The sequence below is a fragment of the Lathyrus oleraceus genome, chromosome 6 (assembly GCF_024323335.1).
Source record: "Lathyrus oleraceus cultivar Zhongwan6 chromosome 6, CAAS_Psat_ZW6_1.0, whole genome shotgun sequence".
Classification (NCBI taxonomy): domain Eukaryota; kingdom Viridiplantae; phylum Streptophyta; class Magnoliopsida; order Fabales; family Fabaceae; genus Lathyrus; species Lathyrus oleraceus.
In genome coordinates this window covers 18,276,229-18,292,805 of record NC_066584.1, presented here as the reverse complement: position 1 = coordinate 18,292,805, position 16,577 = coordinate 18,276,229, and the positions used below count along the sequence as shown (strand labels likewise).

At 36.7% G+C, this 16,577-nt stretch overlaps 1 protein-coding gene across 1 annotated transcript; it reads right to left on the bottom strand.

Moving 5' to 3' along the window:
* Positions 1 to 13,431: 13,431 nt before the first annotated feature.
* LOC127092876 (transcription factor MYB87) lies at positions 13,432 to 15,718 on the bottom strand. Its single transcript, XM_051031770.1, has 3 exons — positions 15,455 to 15,718; positions 15,195 to 15,324; positions 13,432 to 14,242 (listed from the first exon to the last, which is right to left on the bottom strand). Exons 1-3 carry the CDS (start codon positions 15,588 to 15,590, stop codon positions 13,690 to 13,692), a joined length of 819 nt encoding a protein of 272 aa, XP_050887727.1. The 5' UTR covers positions 15,591 to 15,718; the 3' UTR covers positions 13,432 to 13,689.
* Positions 15,719 to 16,577: the final 859 nt, after the last annotated feature.

Below are 16,577 nucleotides of genomic sequence, written 5' to 3'. Positions count from 1 at the left end.
TGATGTAAGTCTAGTGATTGGCATTTGGTTTCCTGTTTCTTTTGTGGAGTTAGATGTAAGACCAGCGATTGGCATTCCGTTTCCTGTTGTGTGTTTGCTTTGACGTCTCAGCGTCTCGTTTCAGTGTCTTTGTTTGGCGTACGTTAGCCGAGCTACGAGTGCTCTGATGCAACATCCTAGCGAGCACGTTTCCCGTATCCCCGAACTACGTCGAATCTGATGTTTGTGTCTGACAAACTACGTAGGCCCGGGATGCGACATCCTGCCGAGTCACCTTTCTCCGTCTTCTTTCATCTATGTTTCATTCCAGTTTTGTGCAGTTTTTGAGCAGTTATTCAGCAACCTTATCCTATTCTTTTTGAGCGTGGATCCCGTCGAGTACGACGGATGCGTAGGGGTGCTAATACCTTCCCTTCGCATAACCGACTCCCGATCCTAGCAATCTCTGGTCGTGAGACCATTCCTTTCCCTTCTTCAGGTTTACTTCGAGCGTTTCCTTTCTCTCCTTTGGGATAAATAACGCACGGTGGCGGCTCTGTGTCTTTTCCCGCCGGTTTTTCGCGTAATGCGACATTATGCAATCTGATTCTCAGTTCTGCAATGTTCCAAGTTCAACTTCGGTTCTGCTACTTGCCCTCGAAGATAATGGAACCTCATTTCAACGTGCTTGCTTTGTCCATGCGCTATCAAATTCTTTTCTAGATTTTTAACAAACATGTTGTCGATTTTCATGGTAATTGCTCCATGATTCTTCCTTGTAATCTCTTTGACCAAATTCACCATCCACGTTGCTTGACATGCACAAAGAGAAGCACCACCTAGCATATGTATTATGCTTCATATGACGATAATGCTACTATTAGTTCCTTTCTTAAACTCCAAGCAATTGGTGCACCACCTAGCATAAACACATAGCCAGTTGTGAATTTTCTATCCTCAACATCACTACACCAACTTAAGTTGGTGTATCCCACTAACTTGCATTCTTTTTTCCTTTATTAGCTATCGTAAATAAAATTTCATAGTTGTTAGTTCCTTTCAGATACCTTAGTATCCTCTTCGTCGCTGCTAGGTGTGATACCTTTGGCTTCTGCATGAATCTACTCACCAGACCTACACTGCATGAATCTGCATGAATCTTCAATGAATTCCAGCTCCTCATTCATATCACAAATCCAATTTGGATCACTTAAAGTCTCTTCCATATTAACAGGTTCAGATTCATCCATAAGTAAAAAATGGATGAAATCACCATCATCATTGACTTTGTTGTCTCGAAATAGCTCACAATCTTGGATTACCATAAAAAATGGATGAAATCACCATAATGTCTCGATTGATTACGATCTTCCTGTTTTCAACATTAAATAGTTTATAACCACCGGTAGAGTGATACCCTACAAGTATCATCACTTCTCCCTTGTCATCAAGCTTCTTTCTAAGTTGTCTCAAAATATGTCGGTATGCAACATAACCAAAAAACCTCAAATGGTTTAGATTCAATTTGAATCCTGACCATGCTTCCTTTGGTGTTACTTTCTCAAGCTTCTTTGTAGGACACATATTCAACAAATCTAAGTTTTTGATACTGCTTCTCCCCATAACTCTTTCAATAAGTTCTTCCCCTTTAACATGCTTCTCACCATGTTCATTATCGATCAATTCTTCCTTTCGGCTACACCATTTGTTTGTGGTGTATAAGGTGGTACTACCTCGTGTACTATCCCTTCTTGATCATAAAAACTCTCAAAGTTTTTTGAGACATATTCGCCTTCACTATCCGTTTTGAGCACTTTGAGTTTGTGATCGCTTTGTGTAACACCCCGATAAAATAAGATAATTATTTAATTTAAGTTAATATTATATTTATTAATTTAATTAAATAATTTGGAATATTATTATTATTGGAATAATAATTATTGGAAAATATATATAAGTTGGAAATAAGGAAAAGAGTTCCATTTTTGGTAAAAGGGTTTTTACGTGAAAAACAGAGAAGCGGCTGAAAAGAGGAAAAGAGCAAGAGGGAGAGCAAGAGAACGAAGGTTGGAGAAGAGAAGAGCTTGAAGCTTAAAGATTGCCGGATTAACTCAGGTAAGGGGGGTTTATCGTCGTTTAATGGGTATTATGGGTTAACATGTAATGGGTAGTGATAAGCCGTTGATTTGACCCTAATTGGATTATGAATATTGAGAAATTGTGATGAATAGATGATGAGAAAACTGTAATTGAATCTGTATTTGGGTTAGTTGTGATTTTCCGAACGTATAGCTTTTTACGGAATTGGAATCGGAGGTCCGGAAGTCCTCCAACGGCGGAAAATGCGGAGAATTCTGCATTCTGCTTCGTGTTAGCGCAGGAACAGCTTTCTGTCTTGCGTTAACCGGTTAACCCAGGGTGTTAACCGGTTAACACGGTTAGGAATTATGATATATTGCTGTTTTGCTTGCGTTAACCGGTTAACCCAGGGCGTTAACCGGTTAACACTGTTGTGATTTGTGAAAATTGCTGTTCTGTCTGCGTTAACCGGTTAACCCAGGGCGTTAACCGGTTAACACTGTTAAATTTGGCCAGGAAGCGTGTTTTGGTCTGCGTTAACCGGTTAACCCAGGGTGTTAACCGGTTAACACTGTTGAAAAGCGGGAAAATTGGTATTTAAATGTTGTGTACATATTTGATGGGTGGCCTATATCGGTGGGTGATATAGTAGGGATTAATTCCCGTTGTTTTGAGTAGTATAGGTATTAGTAGAGTGTGCTAATACTGTGATTGATTAATTGACATGATATGATTATGTGATAAGTATGCTGATGCCGTGTGAAAATATGCATAATGTTGTGAATGTATATATTATGCATGTGTTGGTGAATGTATCAGTTATGTGTGCATTTGTGAATAGACTGTTTTATGGCTTAGAGTGTGAGCATATGTCTATTCTTAAATTGTGGTTGATGATGTAGCATTGCTAGGTGATTAGCATGCATATTGTGGCCTTTATGGTGGTAGCTAATTCCCATGGTGAGGAATTAGTGAGTTAGTCATTATGGACTGTTGTTGATGTTTGCATGCTAGGTAAATTAGCGTGCATAGCATGGCCCTTGGGGTGGTAGCTAATTCCCATGGTGAGGAATTAGTGAGTGAGTCACTAGGTCTCAAATGAGTGGGACTAGTGGGCTTGGTAGCCGTGCCTGGATTTGGACGGTGAGGTGAACTATATGTTCACAAATAGTCGGTACCGCATGCATGGAGTCTCATTGCATAATGTATGTATGGCGTATGATATGAATGGATGTATTCCAGTATTATACGTGTGATGTGTGTTGTGTGTTGTGTTGATGTTGAGTATGATTGAGTTGATATTGCCGTTGCTGAATGTGTAATCTGATTTGGGTGATGAAATGTGTTAAATTACTTAACATTGCATGATATTTTATAATGCTTATTATATCGATTGAGGAACTCACCCTTACAACTATTTTTCAGGTAACGAGCAGTGATTGAGTAGGAGCTAGTGCTTGGAGTCTAGTGTAGTTCCTTAGTGGGTCATGCTCTGATAGATGTAACATCGGGACGGGATGTTTTAAATGTTTATTGTTGGTTGTGAACCAGTTTACATGTAATATGCTACATGTTTTGAATGATCGATTTGATCTCTATCCGCTGCGTATTGTGCAATGTTTTATGTTTTGAATTAAATAATGAGCATGACAAGCTACTTTGATGAATGGTGTGAATAATTGTGTGACACCCTTAACTGCATAATTACTCTGATTGATATATTGTTATTTTAATTAAATATTTGGGGTATTTTAGAAGGGTGTTACATTAGTGGTATCAGAGCCTGGTCGGTCGAGTCGAGTCGTAATTATTCTGTTTTCCCTGTACGGGATAGGTGTTGTGTAACCCTATCAGTACTTATTGTTTTATCTTGTTGGATTAACTCAGAATAGAGATGGCTGGAATAGGTAGAGATGATGCTGCGATTGCTGAGGCTCTGGGTATGCTAGCTGGAGTACTTGGAGGGAATCCGAATGTTGTGGGAATGGGAGCTGCTCGTCAACTGAGTGAGTTCCAGAAGAACAATCCTCCAATGTTCAAGGGAGCATACGATCCAGATGGTGCTCAGAAGTGGTTGGAGGAGATCGAGAGAATCTTCCGAGTGACTGAGTGTGCCGATAACCAGAAGGTCAGGTTCGGTACGCATATGCTGTCAGAGGAAGCAGATGATTGGTGGGTTGCTACCCGCACTGAGTTGGAATCTGCTGGGAATGCTGAGATCACTTGGGCTGTGTTCAGAGAGAGATTCCTGAGGAAGTATTTTCCAGAGGATGTTAGAGGAAAGAAAGAGATAGAGTTCTTGGAATTGAAGCAGGGCAATCGGTCTGTTACTGAGTATGCTGCTAAATTCACAGAGCTGTCGAAGTATTACACTCCCTATGATGAGGCTACTGGGGAATTTTCAAAATGTGTGAAGTTTGAGAACGGGCTGTGTCCCGAGATCAAGCAGGCTATTGGATATCAGCGGATTAGAGTGTTTTCTGATTTGGTGGACTGTTGCAGGATTTTGAACAGGATACCAAGGCCAGAGCGGAGAGCTATCAGCAAAGGGTTGATAGGAAAGGCAAGAATCAGAATGATCGTGGGAAACCGTATGCAGTTGGCAAAGGTTTCCAGAGACAGAGTGGGATGAAGAGGCCTAGTGGGGGAGACTCCAGTGCCCCTGCTAAGTGTTACAGATGTGGTCAGGCTGGACATCGTATCCATGAGTGTACCAGTGCTGAGAAGAAGTGTTTCAAGTGTGGAAAAGGTGGTCACTTGGCCGCAGAGTGCCGGTGGAAGACTGTGACTTGTTTCAACTGTGGAGAGGTGGGTCATATTAGCCCACAGTGTCCTAAGCCGAAGAAAGAGGACCAGTCGGGAGGCAAGGTCTTTGCTTTATCGGGTTCTGAGACTTCTGCAGATGATCGTTTGATCCGAGGTACGTGTTATATTAATGGCTTTCCTCTTGTAGCTATTATTGACACAGGTGCGACTCATTCCTTTATATCTTTGGATTGTGCTGTGAAACTTAAGTTAGAGATATCTGAGATGCATGGTAGTATGGTGATTGATACTCCTGCGAAGGGTTCAGTGACTACTACTTCCGTTTATTTAAATTGTCCTTTGAGTATTTTTGGTAGAGACTTTGGGATGGACCTAGTGTGTCTTCCACTAGTGCAGGTTGACGTTATTCTGGGGATGAACTGGTTGGTGTTTAACCGAGTCTATATCAATTGTTTTGATAAGACTGTGATCTTTCCTGAGATTGAGGGAGGGAAGAGTTTGTTTCTATCTGCAAGGCAGGTGAATGAAGCAGTAGCAGATGGGGCAGAGTTGTTTATGCTGTTAGCGACTTTGGAGGCTAAAGATAAACTGGTGATTTGCGATCTAGCTGTGGTGTGTGATTTTACTGATGTGTTTCCGGAAGAAGTGAATGAATTACCGCCAGAGCGTGAAGTTGAGTTCTCGATTGATTTGGTACCTGGTACTAGGCCGGTGTCAATGGCTCCGTACCGTATGTCTGCGGTGGAGTTAACTGAATTGAAGAGTCAGTTGGAAGGTCTGTTGGATAAGAAATTTATTCGTCCGAGTGTGTCACCGTGGGGTGCACCAGTCTTATTGGTTAAGAAGAAAGAAGGTACTATGAGGTTGTGTGTGGACTACAGGCAACTGAATAAAGTGACGATCACGAATCGGTATCCTTTGCCGAGGATTGATGATTTGATGGATCAGTTGGTTGGTGCGAGTGTGTTCAGCAAAATAGATTTGAGATCGGGTTATCATCAGACACGTGTGAAAACTGAGGATATTCAGAAGACTGCTTTCAGAACAAGGTATGGACATTATGAGTATTCTGTAATGCCTTTTGGTGTGACTAATGCGCCTGGGGTATTTATGGAGTATTTGAATAGGATTTTCCATCCGTACCTAGACAAGTTTGTTGTGGTGTTTATTGATGATATTTTGGTGTATTCGAAATCTGAAGAAGAGCATGCTGAGCATTTGAGGGTGGTTTTAGGAGTTCTACGAGAAAAGAAGTTATTTGCTAAACTCTCTAAATGTGAATTTTAGTTAGAAGAGGTTAGTTTTCTTGGTCATGTGATTTCAAGAGATGGTGTTACTGTTGATCCTTCTAAGATAGAAGCGGTATCTAAGTGGGAAGCTCCGAAGTCAGTTTCTGAGATAAGGAGTTTTCTTGGACTTGCAGGTTATTATAGGAAATTCATTGAGGGATTTTCTAAGTTGGCGTTACCGTTGACGATGTTGACTAGAAAGGGGCAAGCGTTTGTTTGGGACTCAAAATGTGAAGAAGGTTTCCAAGAGTTAAAGAGAAGGTTAACTATTGCTCCTGTTCTGATATTACCGAGTCCATCGGAACCATTTGAGTTTACTGTGATGCTTCATTGTTGGGTTTGGGTGGTGTGTTGATGCAGAATAAGCAGGTTATAGCTTATGCTTCGAGACAGCTGAGGGTTCATGAGAGGAACTATCCGACACACGATTTAGAGTTGGCAGCTGTGGTTTTTGTTCTGAAGTTGTGGAGGCATTACTTGTATGGGTCAAGATTTGAGGTTTTCAGTGACCATAAAAGTTTAAAGTATTTGTTTGATCAGAAAGAGCTGAATATGAGACAGAGGAGATGGATTGAGTTTCTGAAGGATTATGACTTTGGTTTGAATTACCATCCGGGTAAAGCAAACGTAGTGGCTGATGCATTGAGTCGGAAATCATTGCATATGTCTATGTTAATGGTTAAGGAATTGGATTTAATTGAGCAGTTTAGAGACTTGAGTTTGGTGTGTGAGGGTACTCACAATAGTGTTAAACTGGGAATGTTGAAGTTAACGAGTAGTATTCTGGATGAGATTAGAGAGGGTCAGAAATCCGATATGCTTTTGGTTGATAAGTTGACTCTAGTGAATCAAGGTCAAGGTGGTGTTTTGAAATTTGGTAATCGGGTGTGTATTCCGGATGTTACCGAACTTAAGAAGATTATTCTTGAGGAAGGACATCGTAGTGGCCTGAGTATTCATCCTGGAGCTACGAAGATGTATCATGATTTGAAAAGGTTATTTTGGTGGCCGGGAATGAAAAGAGAAATTGCGAGTTTTGTTTATTCTTGTTTGACTTGTCAGAAGTCAAAGATTGAGCATCAGAAGCCGTCTGGGCTAATGCAACCGTTGGCTATTCCAGAGTGGAAGTGGGATAGTATCAGTATGGATTTTGTTTCTGGTTTACCGAGGACAAGTAAGAATTTTGAAGCTATTTGGGTAATTGTCGACAGATTGACGAAATCGGCTCATTTCATTCCGATCAAAATGGATTATCCGTTAGAGAGATTAGCCGAGTTGTATATTGAGAAGATTGTAAGTTTGCATGGTATTCCGTCGAGTATTGTTTCGGACAGAGATCCTAGATTTACATCAAAGTTTTGGGAAGGTTTGCAGAAGGCTTTGGGAACTAAGCTGAGATTGAGTTCTGCATATCATCCGCAGACTGATGGTCAGACTGAGAGGACGATTCAGTCATTGGAGGATCTTTTGAGGGCTTGTGTTTTGGAAAAGGGAGGTGCTTGGGATTGTTATTTACCTTTGATTGAGTTTACCTACAACAATAGTTTTCATTCGAGCATTGGTATGGCACCGTTTGAAGCTTTGTATGGTAGGAGATGTCGGACACCTTTATGTTGGTATGAGTCCGGTGAGAGTGCTGTGGTTGGACCGAAGATTGTTCAACAAACTACGGAAAAGATTAAGATGATTCAGGAGAAAATGAGGATTGCTCAGAGTCGTCAGAAGAGTTATCACGACAAGAGGAGGAAGTCACTTGAGTTTCAAGAGGGAGATCATGTGTTTCTTCGTGTTACTCCGATAACTGGGGTTGGTCGAGCTTTGAAGTCGAAGAAGTTGACACCTCGATTTATTGGTCCTTATCAGATTTTGGAGGGGATAAGGGAGGTAGCCTATCGTATCGCTTTACCGCCGTCACTTGCGAATTTGCATGAGGTTTTTCATGTGTCTCAGTTGAGGAGGTACATTCCTGATCCGTCGCATGTAGTCCAAATAGATGATGTACAGGTGAGAGATAACCTGACTGTTGAAACATCACCTATGAGGATAGAGGATCGAGAGCTGAAGCAGTTGCGGGGTAAAGAGATTGCCTTGGTGAAGGTAGCTTGGGGAGGACCAGCAGGTGGCAATGTGACTTGGGAACTGGAGAGTCAGATGAAGGAGTCTTATCCGGAGTTATTCGCTTGAGGTATGTTTTCGAGGACGAAAACTCTTTTAGTGGGGGAGAGTTGTAACACCCCGATAAAATAAGATAATTATTTAATTTAAGTTAATATTATATTTATTAATTTAATTAAATAATTTGGAATATTATTATTATTGGAATAATAATTATTGGAAAATATATATAAGTTGGAAATAAGGAAAAGAGTTCCATTTTTGGTAAAAGGGTTTTTACGTGAAAAACAGAGAAGCGGCTGAAAAGAGGAAAAGAGCAAGAGGGAGAGCAAGAGAACGAAGGTTGGAGAAGAGAAGAGCTTGAAGCTTAAAGATTGCCGGATTAACTCAGGTAAGGGGGGTTTATCGTCGTTTAATGGATATTATGGGTTAACATGTAATGGGTAGTGATAAGCCGTTGATTTGACCCTAATTGGATTATGAATGTTGAGAAATTGTGATGAATAGATGATGAGAAAACTGTAATTGAATCTGTATTTGGGTTAGTTGTGATTTTCCGAACGTATAGCTTTTTACGGAATTGGAATCGGAGGTCCGGAAGTCCTCCAACGGCGGAAAATGCGGAGAATTCTGCATTCTGCTTCGTGTTAGCGCAGGAACAACTTTCTGTCTTGCGTTAACCGGTTAACCCAGGGTGTTAACCGGTTAACACTGTTAGGAATTATGATATATTGCTGTTTTGCTTGCGTTAACCGGTTAACCCAGGGCGTTAACCGGTTAACACTGTTGTGATTTGTGAAAATTGCTGTTCTGTCTGCGTTAACCGGTTAACCCAGGGCGTTAACCGGTTAACACTGTTAAATTTGGCCATGAAGCGTGTTTTGGTCTGCGTTAACCGGTTAACCCAGGGTGTTAACCGGTTAACACTGTTGAAAAGCGGGAAAATTGGTATTTAAATGTTGTGTACATATTTGATGGGTGGCCTATATCGGTGGGTGATATAGTAGGGATTAATTCCCGTTGTTTTGAGTAGTATAGGTATTAGTAGAGTGTGCTAATACTGTGATTGATTAATTGACATGATATGATTATGTGATAAGTATGCTGATGCCGTGTGAAAATATGCATAATGTTGTGAATGTATATATTATGCATGTGTTGGTGAATGTATCAGTTATGTGTGCATTTGTGAATAGACTGTTTTATGGCTTAGAGTGTGAGCATATGTCTATTCTTAAATTGTGGTTGATGATGTAGCATTGCTAGGTGATTAGCATGCATATTGTGGCCTTTATGGTGGTAGCTAATTCCCATGGTGAGGAATTAGTGAGTTAGTCATTATGGACTGTTGTTGATGTTTGCATGCTAGGTGAACTAGCGTGCATAGCATGGCCCTTGGGGTGGTAGCTAATTCCCATGGTGAGGAATTAGTGAGTGAGTCACTAGGTCTCAAATGAGTGGGACTAGTGGGCTTGGTAGCCGTGCCTGGATTTGGACGGTGAGGTGAACTATATGTTCACAAATAGTCGGTACCGCATGCATGGAGTCTCATTGCATAATGTATGTATGGCGTATGATATGAATGGATGTATTCCAGTATTATACGTGTGATGTGTGTTGTGTGTTGTGTTGATGTTGAGTATGATTGAGTTGATATTGCCGTTGCTGAATGTGTAATCTGATTTGGGTGATGAAATGTGTTAAATTACTTAACATTGCATGATATTTTATAATGCTTATTATATCGATTGAGGAACTCACCCTTACAACTATTTTTCAGGTAACGAGCAGTGATTGAGTAGGAGCTAGTGCTTGGAGTCTAGTGTAGTTCCTTAGTGGGTCATGCTCTGATAGATGTAACATCGGGACGGGATGTTTTAAATGTTTATTGTTGGTTGTGAACCAGTTTACATGTAATATGCTACATGTTTTGAATGATCGATTTGATCTCTATCCGCTGCGTATTGTGCAATGTTTTATGTTTTGAATTAAATAATGAGCATGACAAGCTACTTTGATGAATGGTGTGAATAATTGTGTGACACCCTTAACTGCATAATTACTCTGATTGATATATTGTTATTTTAATTAAATATTTGGGGTATTTTAGAAGGGTGTTACACTTTGCCTCTTAACCATGGACTTGAAATTCTTAAGCACTTCAAATACCTCACCCTTTCTCTTAATTAGGCATGTCCATAGCTTTCAACTATGATCATCGATAAATGTGACAAATTACCTATTGCCACCAACATAATCTACTTGTATCGGTCCATACACATCCGAATATACCACCTCAAGGTGATTCTTGGTTATATGATATGCATCCTTGCTGAATTTACCCTTATATTGCTTCTCTTGCACACATTCTTCACAAATTTCATCTGGTATGTTGATCGATGGCAACCCCATTACCATTCCTTTCTTTTGTAAGTCTTTGTATTCCTTTCTTTTGTAAGTCTTTGTGATCTCTAAAATTGAGATGCCAAAAACGATAGTGTCATATTCACTTTTCTCTATTTGCTTCAGTAGCAAGACATGTATGCTTCATAACCTTTAGCTCAACCTTAAAGGTTTTATTGACAGACATGGGTGCTTTAAGGACCAAAGCTCTTTTTGCGTCCATAACACGCATCCCCTTGTTTTCCATGTGAATCTTGTAACCCTTCTCAAGTAATTGGCCAATACTTAGAAGGTTACATTTTATTCCTGGAATGTACAAGACATTTTTTATCAAGGAATGACCAATATCCCTTCTCGTGATCAAAATATCACTGATTCCATCGATCGCTAGAGTGGTGTCATCCGCAAAATTCACTTTGTTCTTCATGACATGATTGATTTAAGAAACCAATCCTTCCTCCCTGTCATGTGAGTTGAACAACCCGAGTCCAAGTACCATTTCTCGCTGCATTGAACTCCTTTCATACTCATAATGGCATTTTCTTCTGCGTGTAACTGGTTAACCGTCTCATTCAACCAGTTACTACTGAATTTTGCAAAATTTCGTGATCATGACCAAGCGTTTATTCTCTTCATCAAACTCTTGTCTTGCAACCTTGGTTTTTCCCCCTTGAGGTTCCTTCTTGTTCGCATTGCACTCTCTTGCAAAATGACCAAACCTTTGACATTTAAAGCACTGCTCTTTATTTTTGTCAAACCTTTTCTTTTCACCTCTAAAATTGCCTTGATCACCATTTTTGTTTCAGTTGCTCTCACCTCTTTGACAAGTCGAAATCCTTGAATTTTAAGGCCCTCTTCCAGCAAAATTATGAAAATACCCTTTACTCTTCATGGCCCATTTTCCTTTCGATCTCTTATCCTTCTCGTTGAAGCGGGCTTGCAAAGAAATCTTCACCTTTGCCTTATCGGAATTTCTCTACTCCATCCTTTGGTCATGTGCCTTAAGAGAGCTTTACAACTCCTCTTTTCTCATTGTCGCAAGATCCTTCGATTCCTCAATCTCCACAACTACATTGTCAAATCTTGGTGTTAAAGATCGCAAGATTTTCACGACAACATACTCCTCCGTAATAGTTTCTCCGCATGCCTATACTTGATTCACCAACCGAGTCATTCTCGTTGTAAAATTGTTGATTGTCTCCTTTTCTTCTATTTGAATCAATTTGAGTTTACGCTTGTGAATTTGTAACCTCACCACCTCCGCGTTGTCATCCCCTGCATAGGTATTCTCTAAGATCTCCCACGTTTTCTTTGATGATTCGCAATCACGAACTTTATCAAAGTTGTCACCATAAACATATTGATGGATAAAAAACAACACCTTGAAATCTTTCTTCTTCTCTTCCTTATGTGTTGTGCAGTTGTGCAGTTGTTGCACCCACGACAAGAAAAGTAACTTCGTTCTTGATCACTTTAAGACCATCTTCGTAACCAAACGTCACCTTCATTTTCTTGCATCATTTGTCACAATTCTTCGCATCAAGGATATGTAGGTTTGCAGGGATTTTTTCATTAGAAACAGAATTCATGTTGCACACTAGGTTTCTGGATCAGGATCAGACTCTTGATACAAAACGTTGGAACTTTGAACCACAAGACTGGTGAATAATGGTGGAGAGAATTGAAATATGGAGAGTGAAATAGGAAGAGAGAGAGAGAGAGAGAGAGAGAGAGAGAGAGAGAGAGAGAAAGAGAGAGAGAATTGAGGGTGAGAAGTGATTAATTAACTTAAGATGAGAAAACATCATATACATTTATACAAGTGTTATCAAATGATTGAGACCAAAAACACATCAACAAAATACAACAAAAAGTAAAAAGTCGGGCTCATAACCGGTTAACACAAACTGTTAACTGATTACAGCTGACAACACTAAAATATATATAATCATGTGTAACCGGTTAGCACAACTCAAAAATTGCTTTTTCTTTTGTCCATAAGTGCTTCTCTTCCAACTCTACCCAATTACACTCCCATGTTAACCGGTTACAACAACATCCTTTAATGTGGATGCCACCTAGCGTTGGGTGAGTGAAATATAACGTGGATGTTGGATTTAATAAATAACGGGGAATAACAAATAGAAGATGGTGTTATAGAGATTGCAATGGAAGATTCATGGCGGAAATAACTTGGAATGTTGGTCTTTATAGCGGAGACATTGTCATTAAAAGAAGTTGTGTAAGGAGTCATTCCTATGCAAATGGATCATATTATTTTCGAGAATGATTCTCAAATTGTTAATTAAAGTAGCCAATTTTTATATTAGACATATGTCTATTTATTCGAGTCCTCTTTATATTGAAAAATAATTATTTAGTGAAATAATTTGAGTTTGCTTTTGTAAAAAAAAACATTGTATTAATCATTTCATCATTGTATTATTTTGTTATTCTGCTTTAATATATAATCCATGAGTTTTAACTCATTTGATTTCAGACATAAAAAAACAATCATTTACTATGAGTACTAAAAATGCAGCACAAGAAGCGTGAAGAGAGAGAAAAAAAGACAGAATCTTTTATGGTTATTGAATGATAAGAAGGACAAAATATTCAACTCCAAGTTTTGAATTGGACACATCTCCATGCAATTTTCGTGACCCACTCATATAAAATAAACCATCAAATATGCTTATGTCATATAAAAATCCTTATTCCCAAAAAAAAAACAAATAACCAAATCTCATGGACCACTCAACAACGTTATTCATGCAACACATTAACCTTAAACAAAGACTTCAAAAAAAAACATCTATCTTATAATCTTTAATAGTCAACTTTTTAAATTGCTTAGTACAAACTTTGTTCTAATAAACTATCTAATCATTTTGTAAACGGAAGACAGAGATGCTAGTATTGATATTCAATTCTTATCGTTTCGATTCGTTTAAAAGGATTCTTAAAAAATAAAAAATATATCGCATGTATAATATAGTTTTGCTATTTCATAATCTCATGAATGAATACTAGCACTAAACAATAAAGCATGATTGAGTCAATTTGGTTTAATATTAGGATGACTAAAATCAACCCAATCCAAAAAATCACAACTTGAAGTAAAATCACCAACTCTCTCATGTTCATCATGAAATCCAAAATCAAAATCGAGCAATGGATCCATTGATTCATAGGCAGCTTGATCTTGAATGGATACACAATTATTGTTCATTGCAATGGTCGAAGAGTCTTCACACATGGACACCATAGGACTAACAACATTGTTGTTACTTGCACCAATTTCAGAGGCAACAATGTTATTTTCAACAATTTGATCAAAACCAATGTTTATTTCATCATTGTTGAATTCATAACTAGCATCAAAATTGTTTTCTAACATAGTTGGCAATGGTGAAGGTAGAGAATATTGTGAATTTTGGGTGTTAAAATTTTGAGGTAACGATGGAATTGGAGGGGTAGTGTTGTCATTTCCAGACAACGATTTGAGGTTAATTTTTCCTGCCATAATCTTTTTTTTCAGTTTTGTGTTCCAATAGTTTTTCACATCATTGTCTGTTCTGCCATGTAGTTCTGATGCTATGACAGACCATCTGCACCAAATCAAAAATTTCATGAGTAATCAAACTTTTAGACATGTTCCATTTAAAGTGTACTATTCTCTAAAATACAAAACTAACTAAGTACAATAAAGAGAATAATATCAACCGATAATTAAAAAAATATAAAAATTTGTAGCATATAGTAATGATATATAAATTATTTAATAAATTAAAAAATATATATTTATTATTAGAAGTGTTTGCAGTCCGATTTGAGTTGATTATGCAAGAAAAAATCATCTGATCTAAAGATAAAATTATTTGTAATTAGATTCGATATTAGATGATTAATTAAAATAATCCTATCCATTTCGATCAAATTTTATACGATTTAATTTTAATCAATTTTTAAATATTCAAATTATAAATTATAATTTTTTTATTAATATAATATTATAGAAATAAAATAACACGTTTGAAATAATATATAATATATTAAAAATTAAAATTACAAAACGAAAACAATCAATTATATTTAAAATAAATAAAATATAAAAAATAAATAGTTAAACTAAACTAATAAATAACACTAAAACAAATTAAATACCAACCAATGATAAATTAACATAATGTATTATATTAATAAAAAATAAATAAATATTTAAATATATGAATATCGTTCAATTCGACTTAGTTTAAATTGATTTTAATAAAATCAATAATACTGATTTTCATAAAACAAAATTCAAACGATTTTTTTTTTGTGGTTTTTGAATTTTTTTTATTGATTTTCCGTTTTTATTTTATTTGGTTTGGATTTAAGCGTCTCCATTTATTATATATAAAATAGGAGGAGATTAGATTTGTTGCAATTATATTATATAATAGTATATTAAATAAATCTTGTATAACAGATACATTCATCAAGTTTTATAGTAATAATAATTTGGAAATTATAAAATGATAATAATAGTTATAAATTAAATATTTTGCAAATACTTGCCTGCTACCAATTTGAGAATAAAGTGTGCAAATGATGGTGTCCTCTTCTTCAGTAAAGCCTCCATGTTTGATGTTTGGCCTAAGATAATTCATCCACCTTAGACGACAACTCTTCCCACACCTCTTAAGATCTGCATATTATAAATTAATTAACCATAGTTAATTATTCAATTATTGATTTACTAGTAAATAAATAAATTTCTCATGAAAATGAAGAAAAAAAATGAATGCAACAATGTGAAAAGAGAAAGAAAAAAAAACCAGCTTTTTTGGGCAATGAAATCCAATTTTCAACAGTGCCATGAATTTCAACATAACTCTTGAGTTTTGCATCTTCATCAGGAGACCATGGTCCTCTCTTCACTTTCTCTTTGTCACAACAAGGAGCTCTTCCCATGGCTACTCTCTCACTCAACAAAAAATTTCAGAACAATGATTTTGAACCAACTTTGATGAAGATGTTATAAACAAAGAACCTAGTCAACTACAAGAGAAAACAATGTATTTTGCATTGTCACAATTTATAAGTAGTCAAATATGAATCTGTCCAAATAAGTTAGTAATGTTAAATTATATTTGGTCTAAAGCTATAATACTATTTTATTTTTTTCTTTAAAAAAGGTATATTTATGATAAATTAAATAAGATTTTGCAAAAAAATAATAAAACTTAATCCTTTTTTGTCATTAAAAAAGTCATAGACAAACATGTCTTAAATGCATGATTGTCACTTATCTTTTATATCTCATGGTCAAATATTGACTCCAAGAAAAAAAGATATAATGGTCAAATATCATTTTACTCTTTATAAATTTATAGCATATACGAATTTTGTCTTGACTTGCCTTCCCTGTAAAGTTTTATGTTAGTACTTTTATTTTTTGCTTCTAAATTATCTGATATACACCTTTGAATTTTTGTATTAATCTTTTACATAAGTATTTAGAATATTCTAAAGATTTATTTTAAAAATAGAACTATAATTAAATAATAAAATAATATGAATTTTTAAGTGCTAAAACCTCCAGAAAACAAAACAACCTCATTTTGTGTAATATATATATATATATATATATATATATATATATATATATATATATATATATATATATATATATATATATTGTTAGACGATAAATTTAGATTTAGAGGAGGTGAATATATCCCTAAATAAAAATTTTGACAAAAAATAATTTAAAAAAATTTATGGCGCATAAACAAGTGAAAATATCCTGGATCAAAATCGTCTAATCGAATCCGCAATCAAAAAGCTCAAATATGCGTAATATTAATCATAGTATGATAATGAATCACAAATTGATCAATCATAGTTTATCATAACCAGTTGAATGCATAGCAATTGAGACAACCAGTTGTGTTGATC

What these genes read in the sequence shown, in the direction of transcription:
- LOC127092876 (XM_051031770.1), bottom strand. Translation starts at nt 15,590, where the DNA reads ATGGGAAGAGCTCCTTGTTGTGACAAAGAGAAAGTGAAGAGAGGACCA. An exon ending in TTCATTGCCCAAAAAAGCTG is followed by an intron (nt 15,325 to 15,454) that starts GTTTTTTTTTCT and finishes TATAATATGCAG; the next exon opens with ATCTTAAGAGGTGTGGGAAG. An exon ending in TATTCTCAAATTGGTAGCAG is followed by an intron (nt 14,243 to 15,194) that starts GCAAGTATTTGC and finishes GATTTGGTGCAG; the next exon opens with ATGGTCTGTCATAGCATCAG.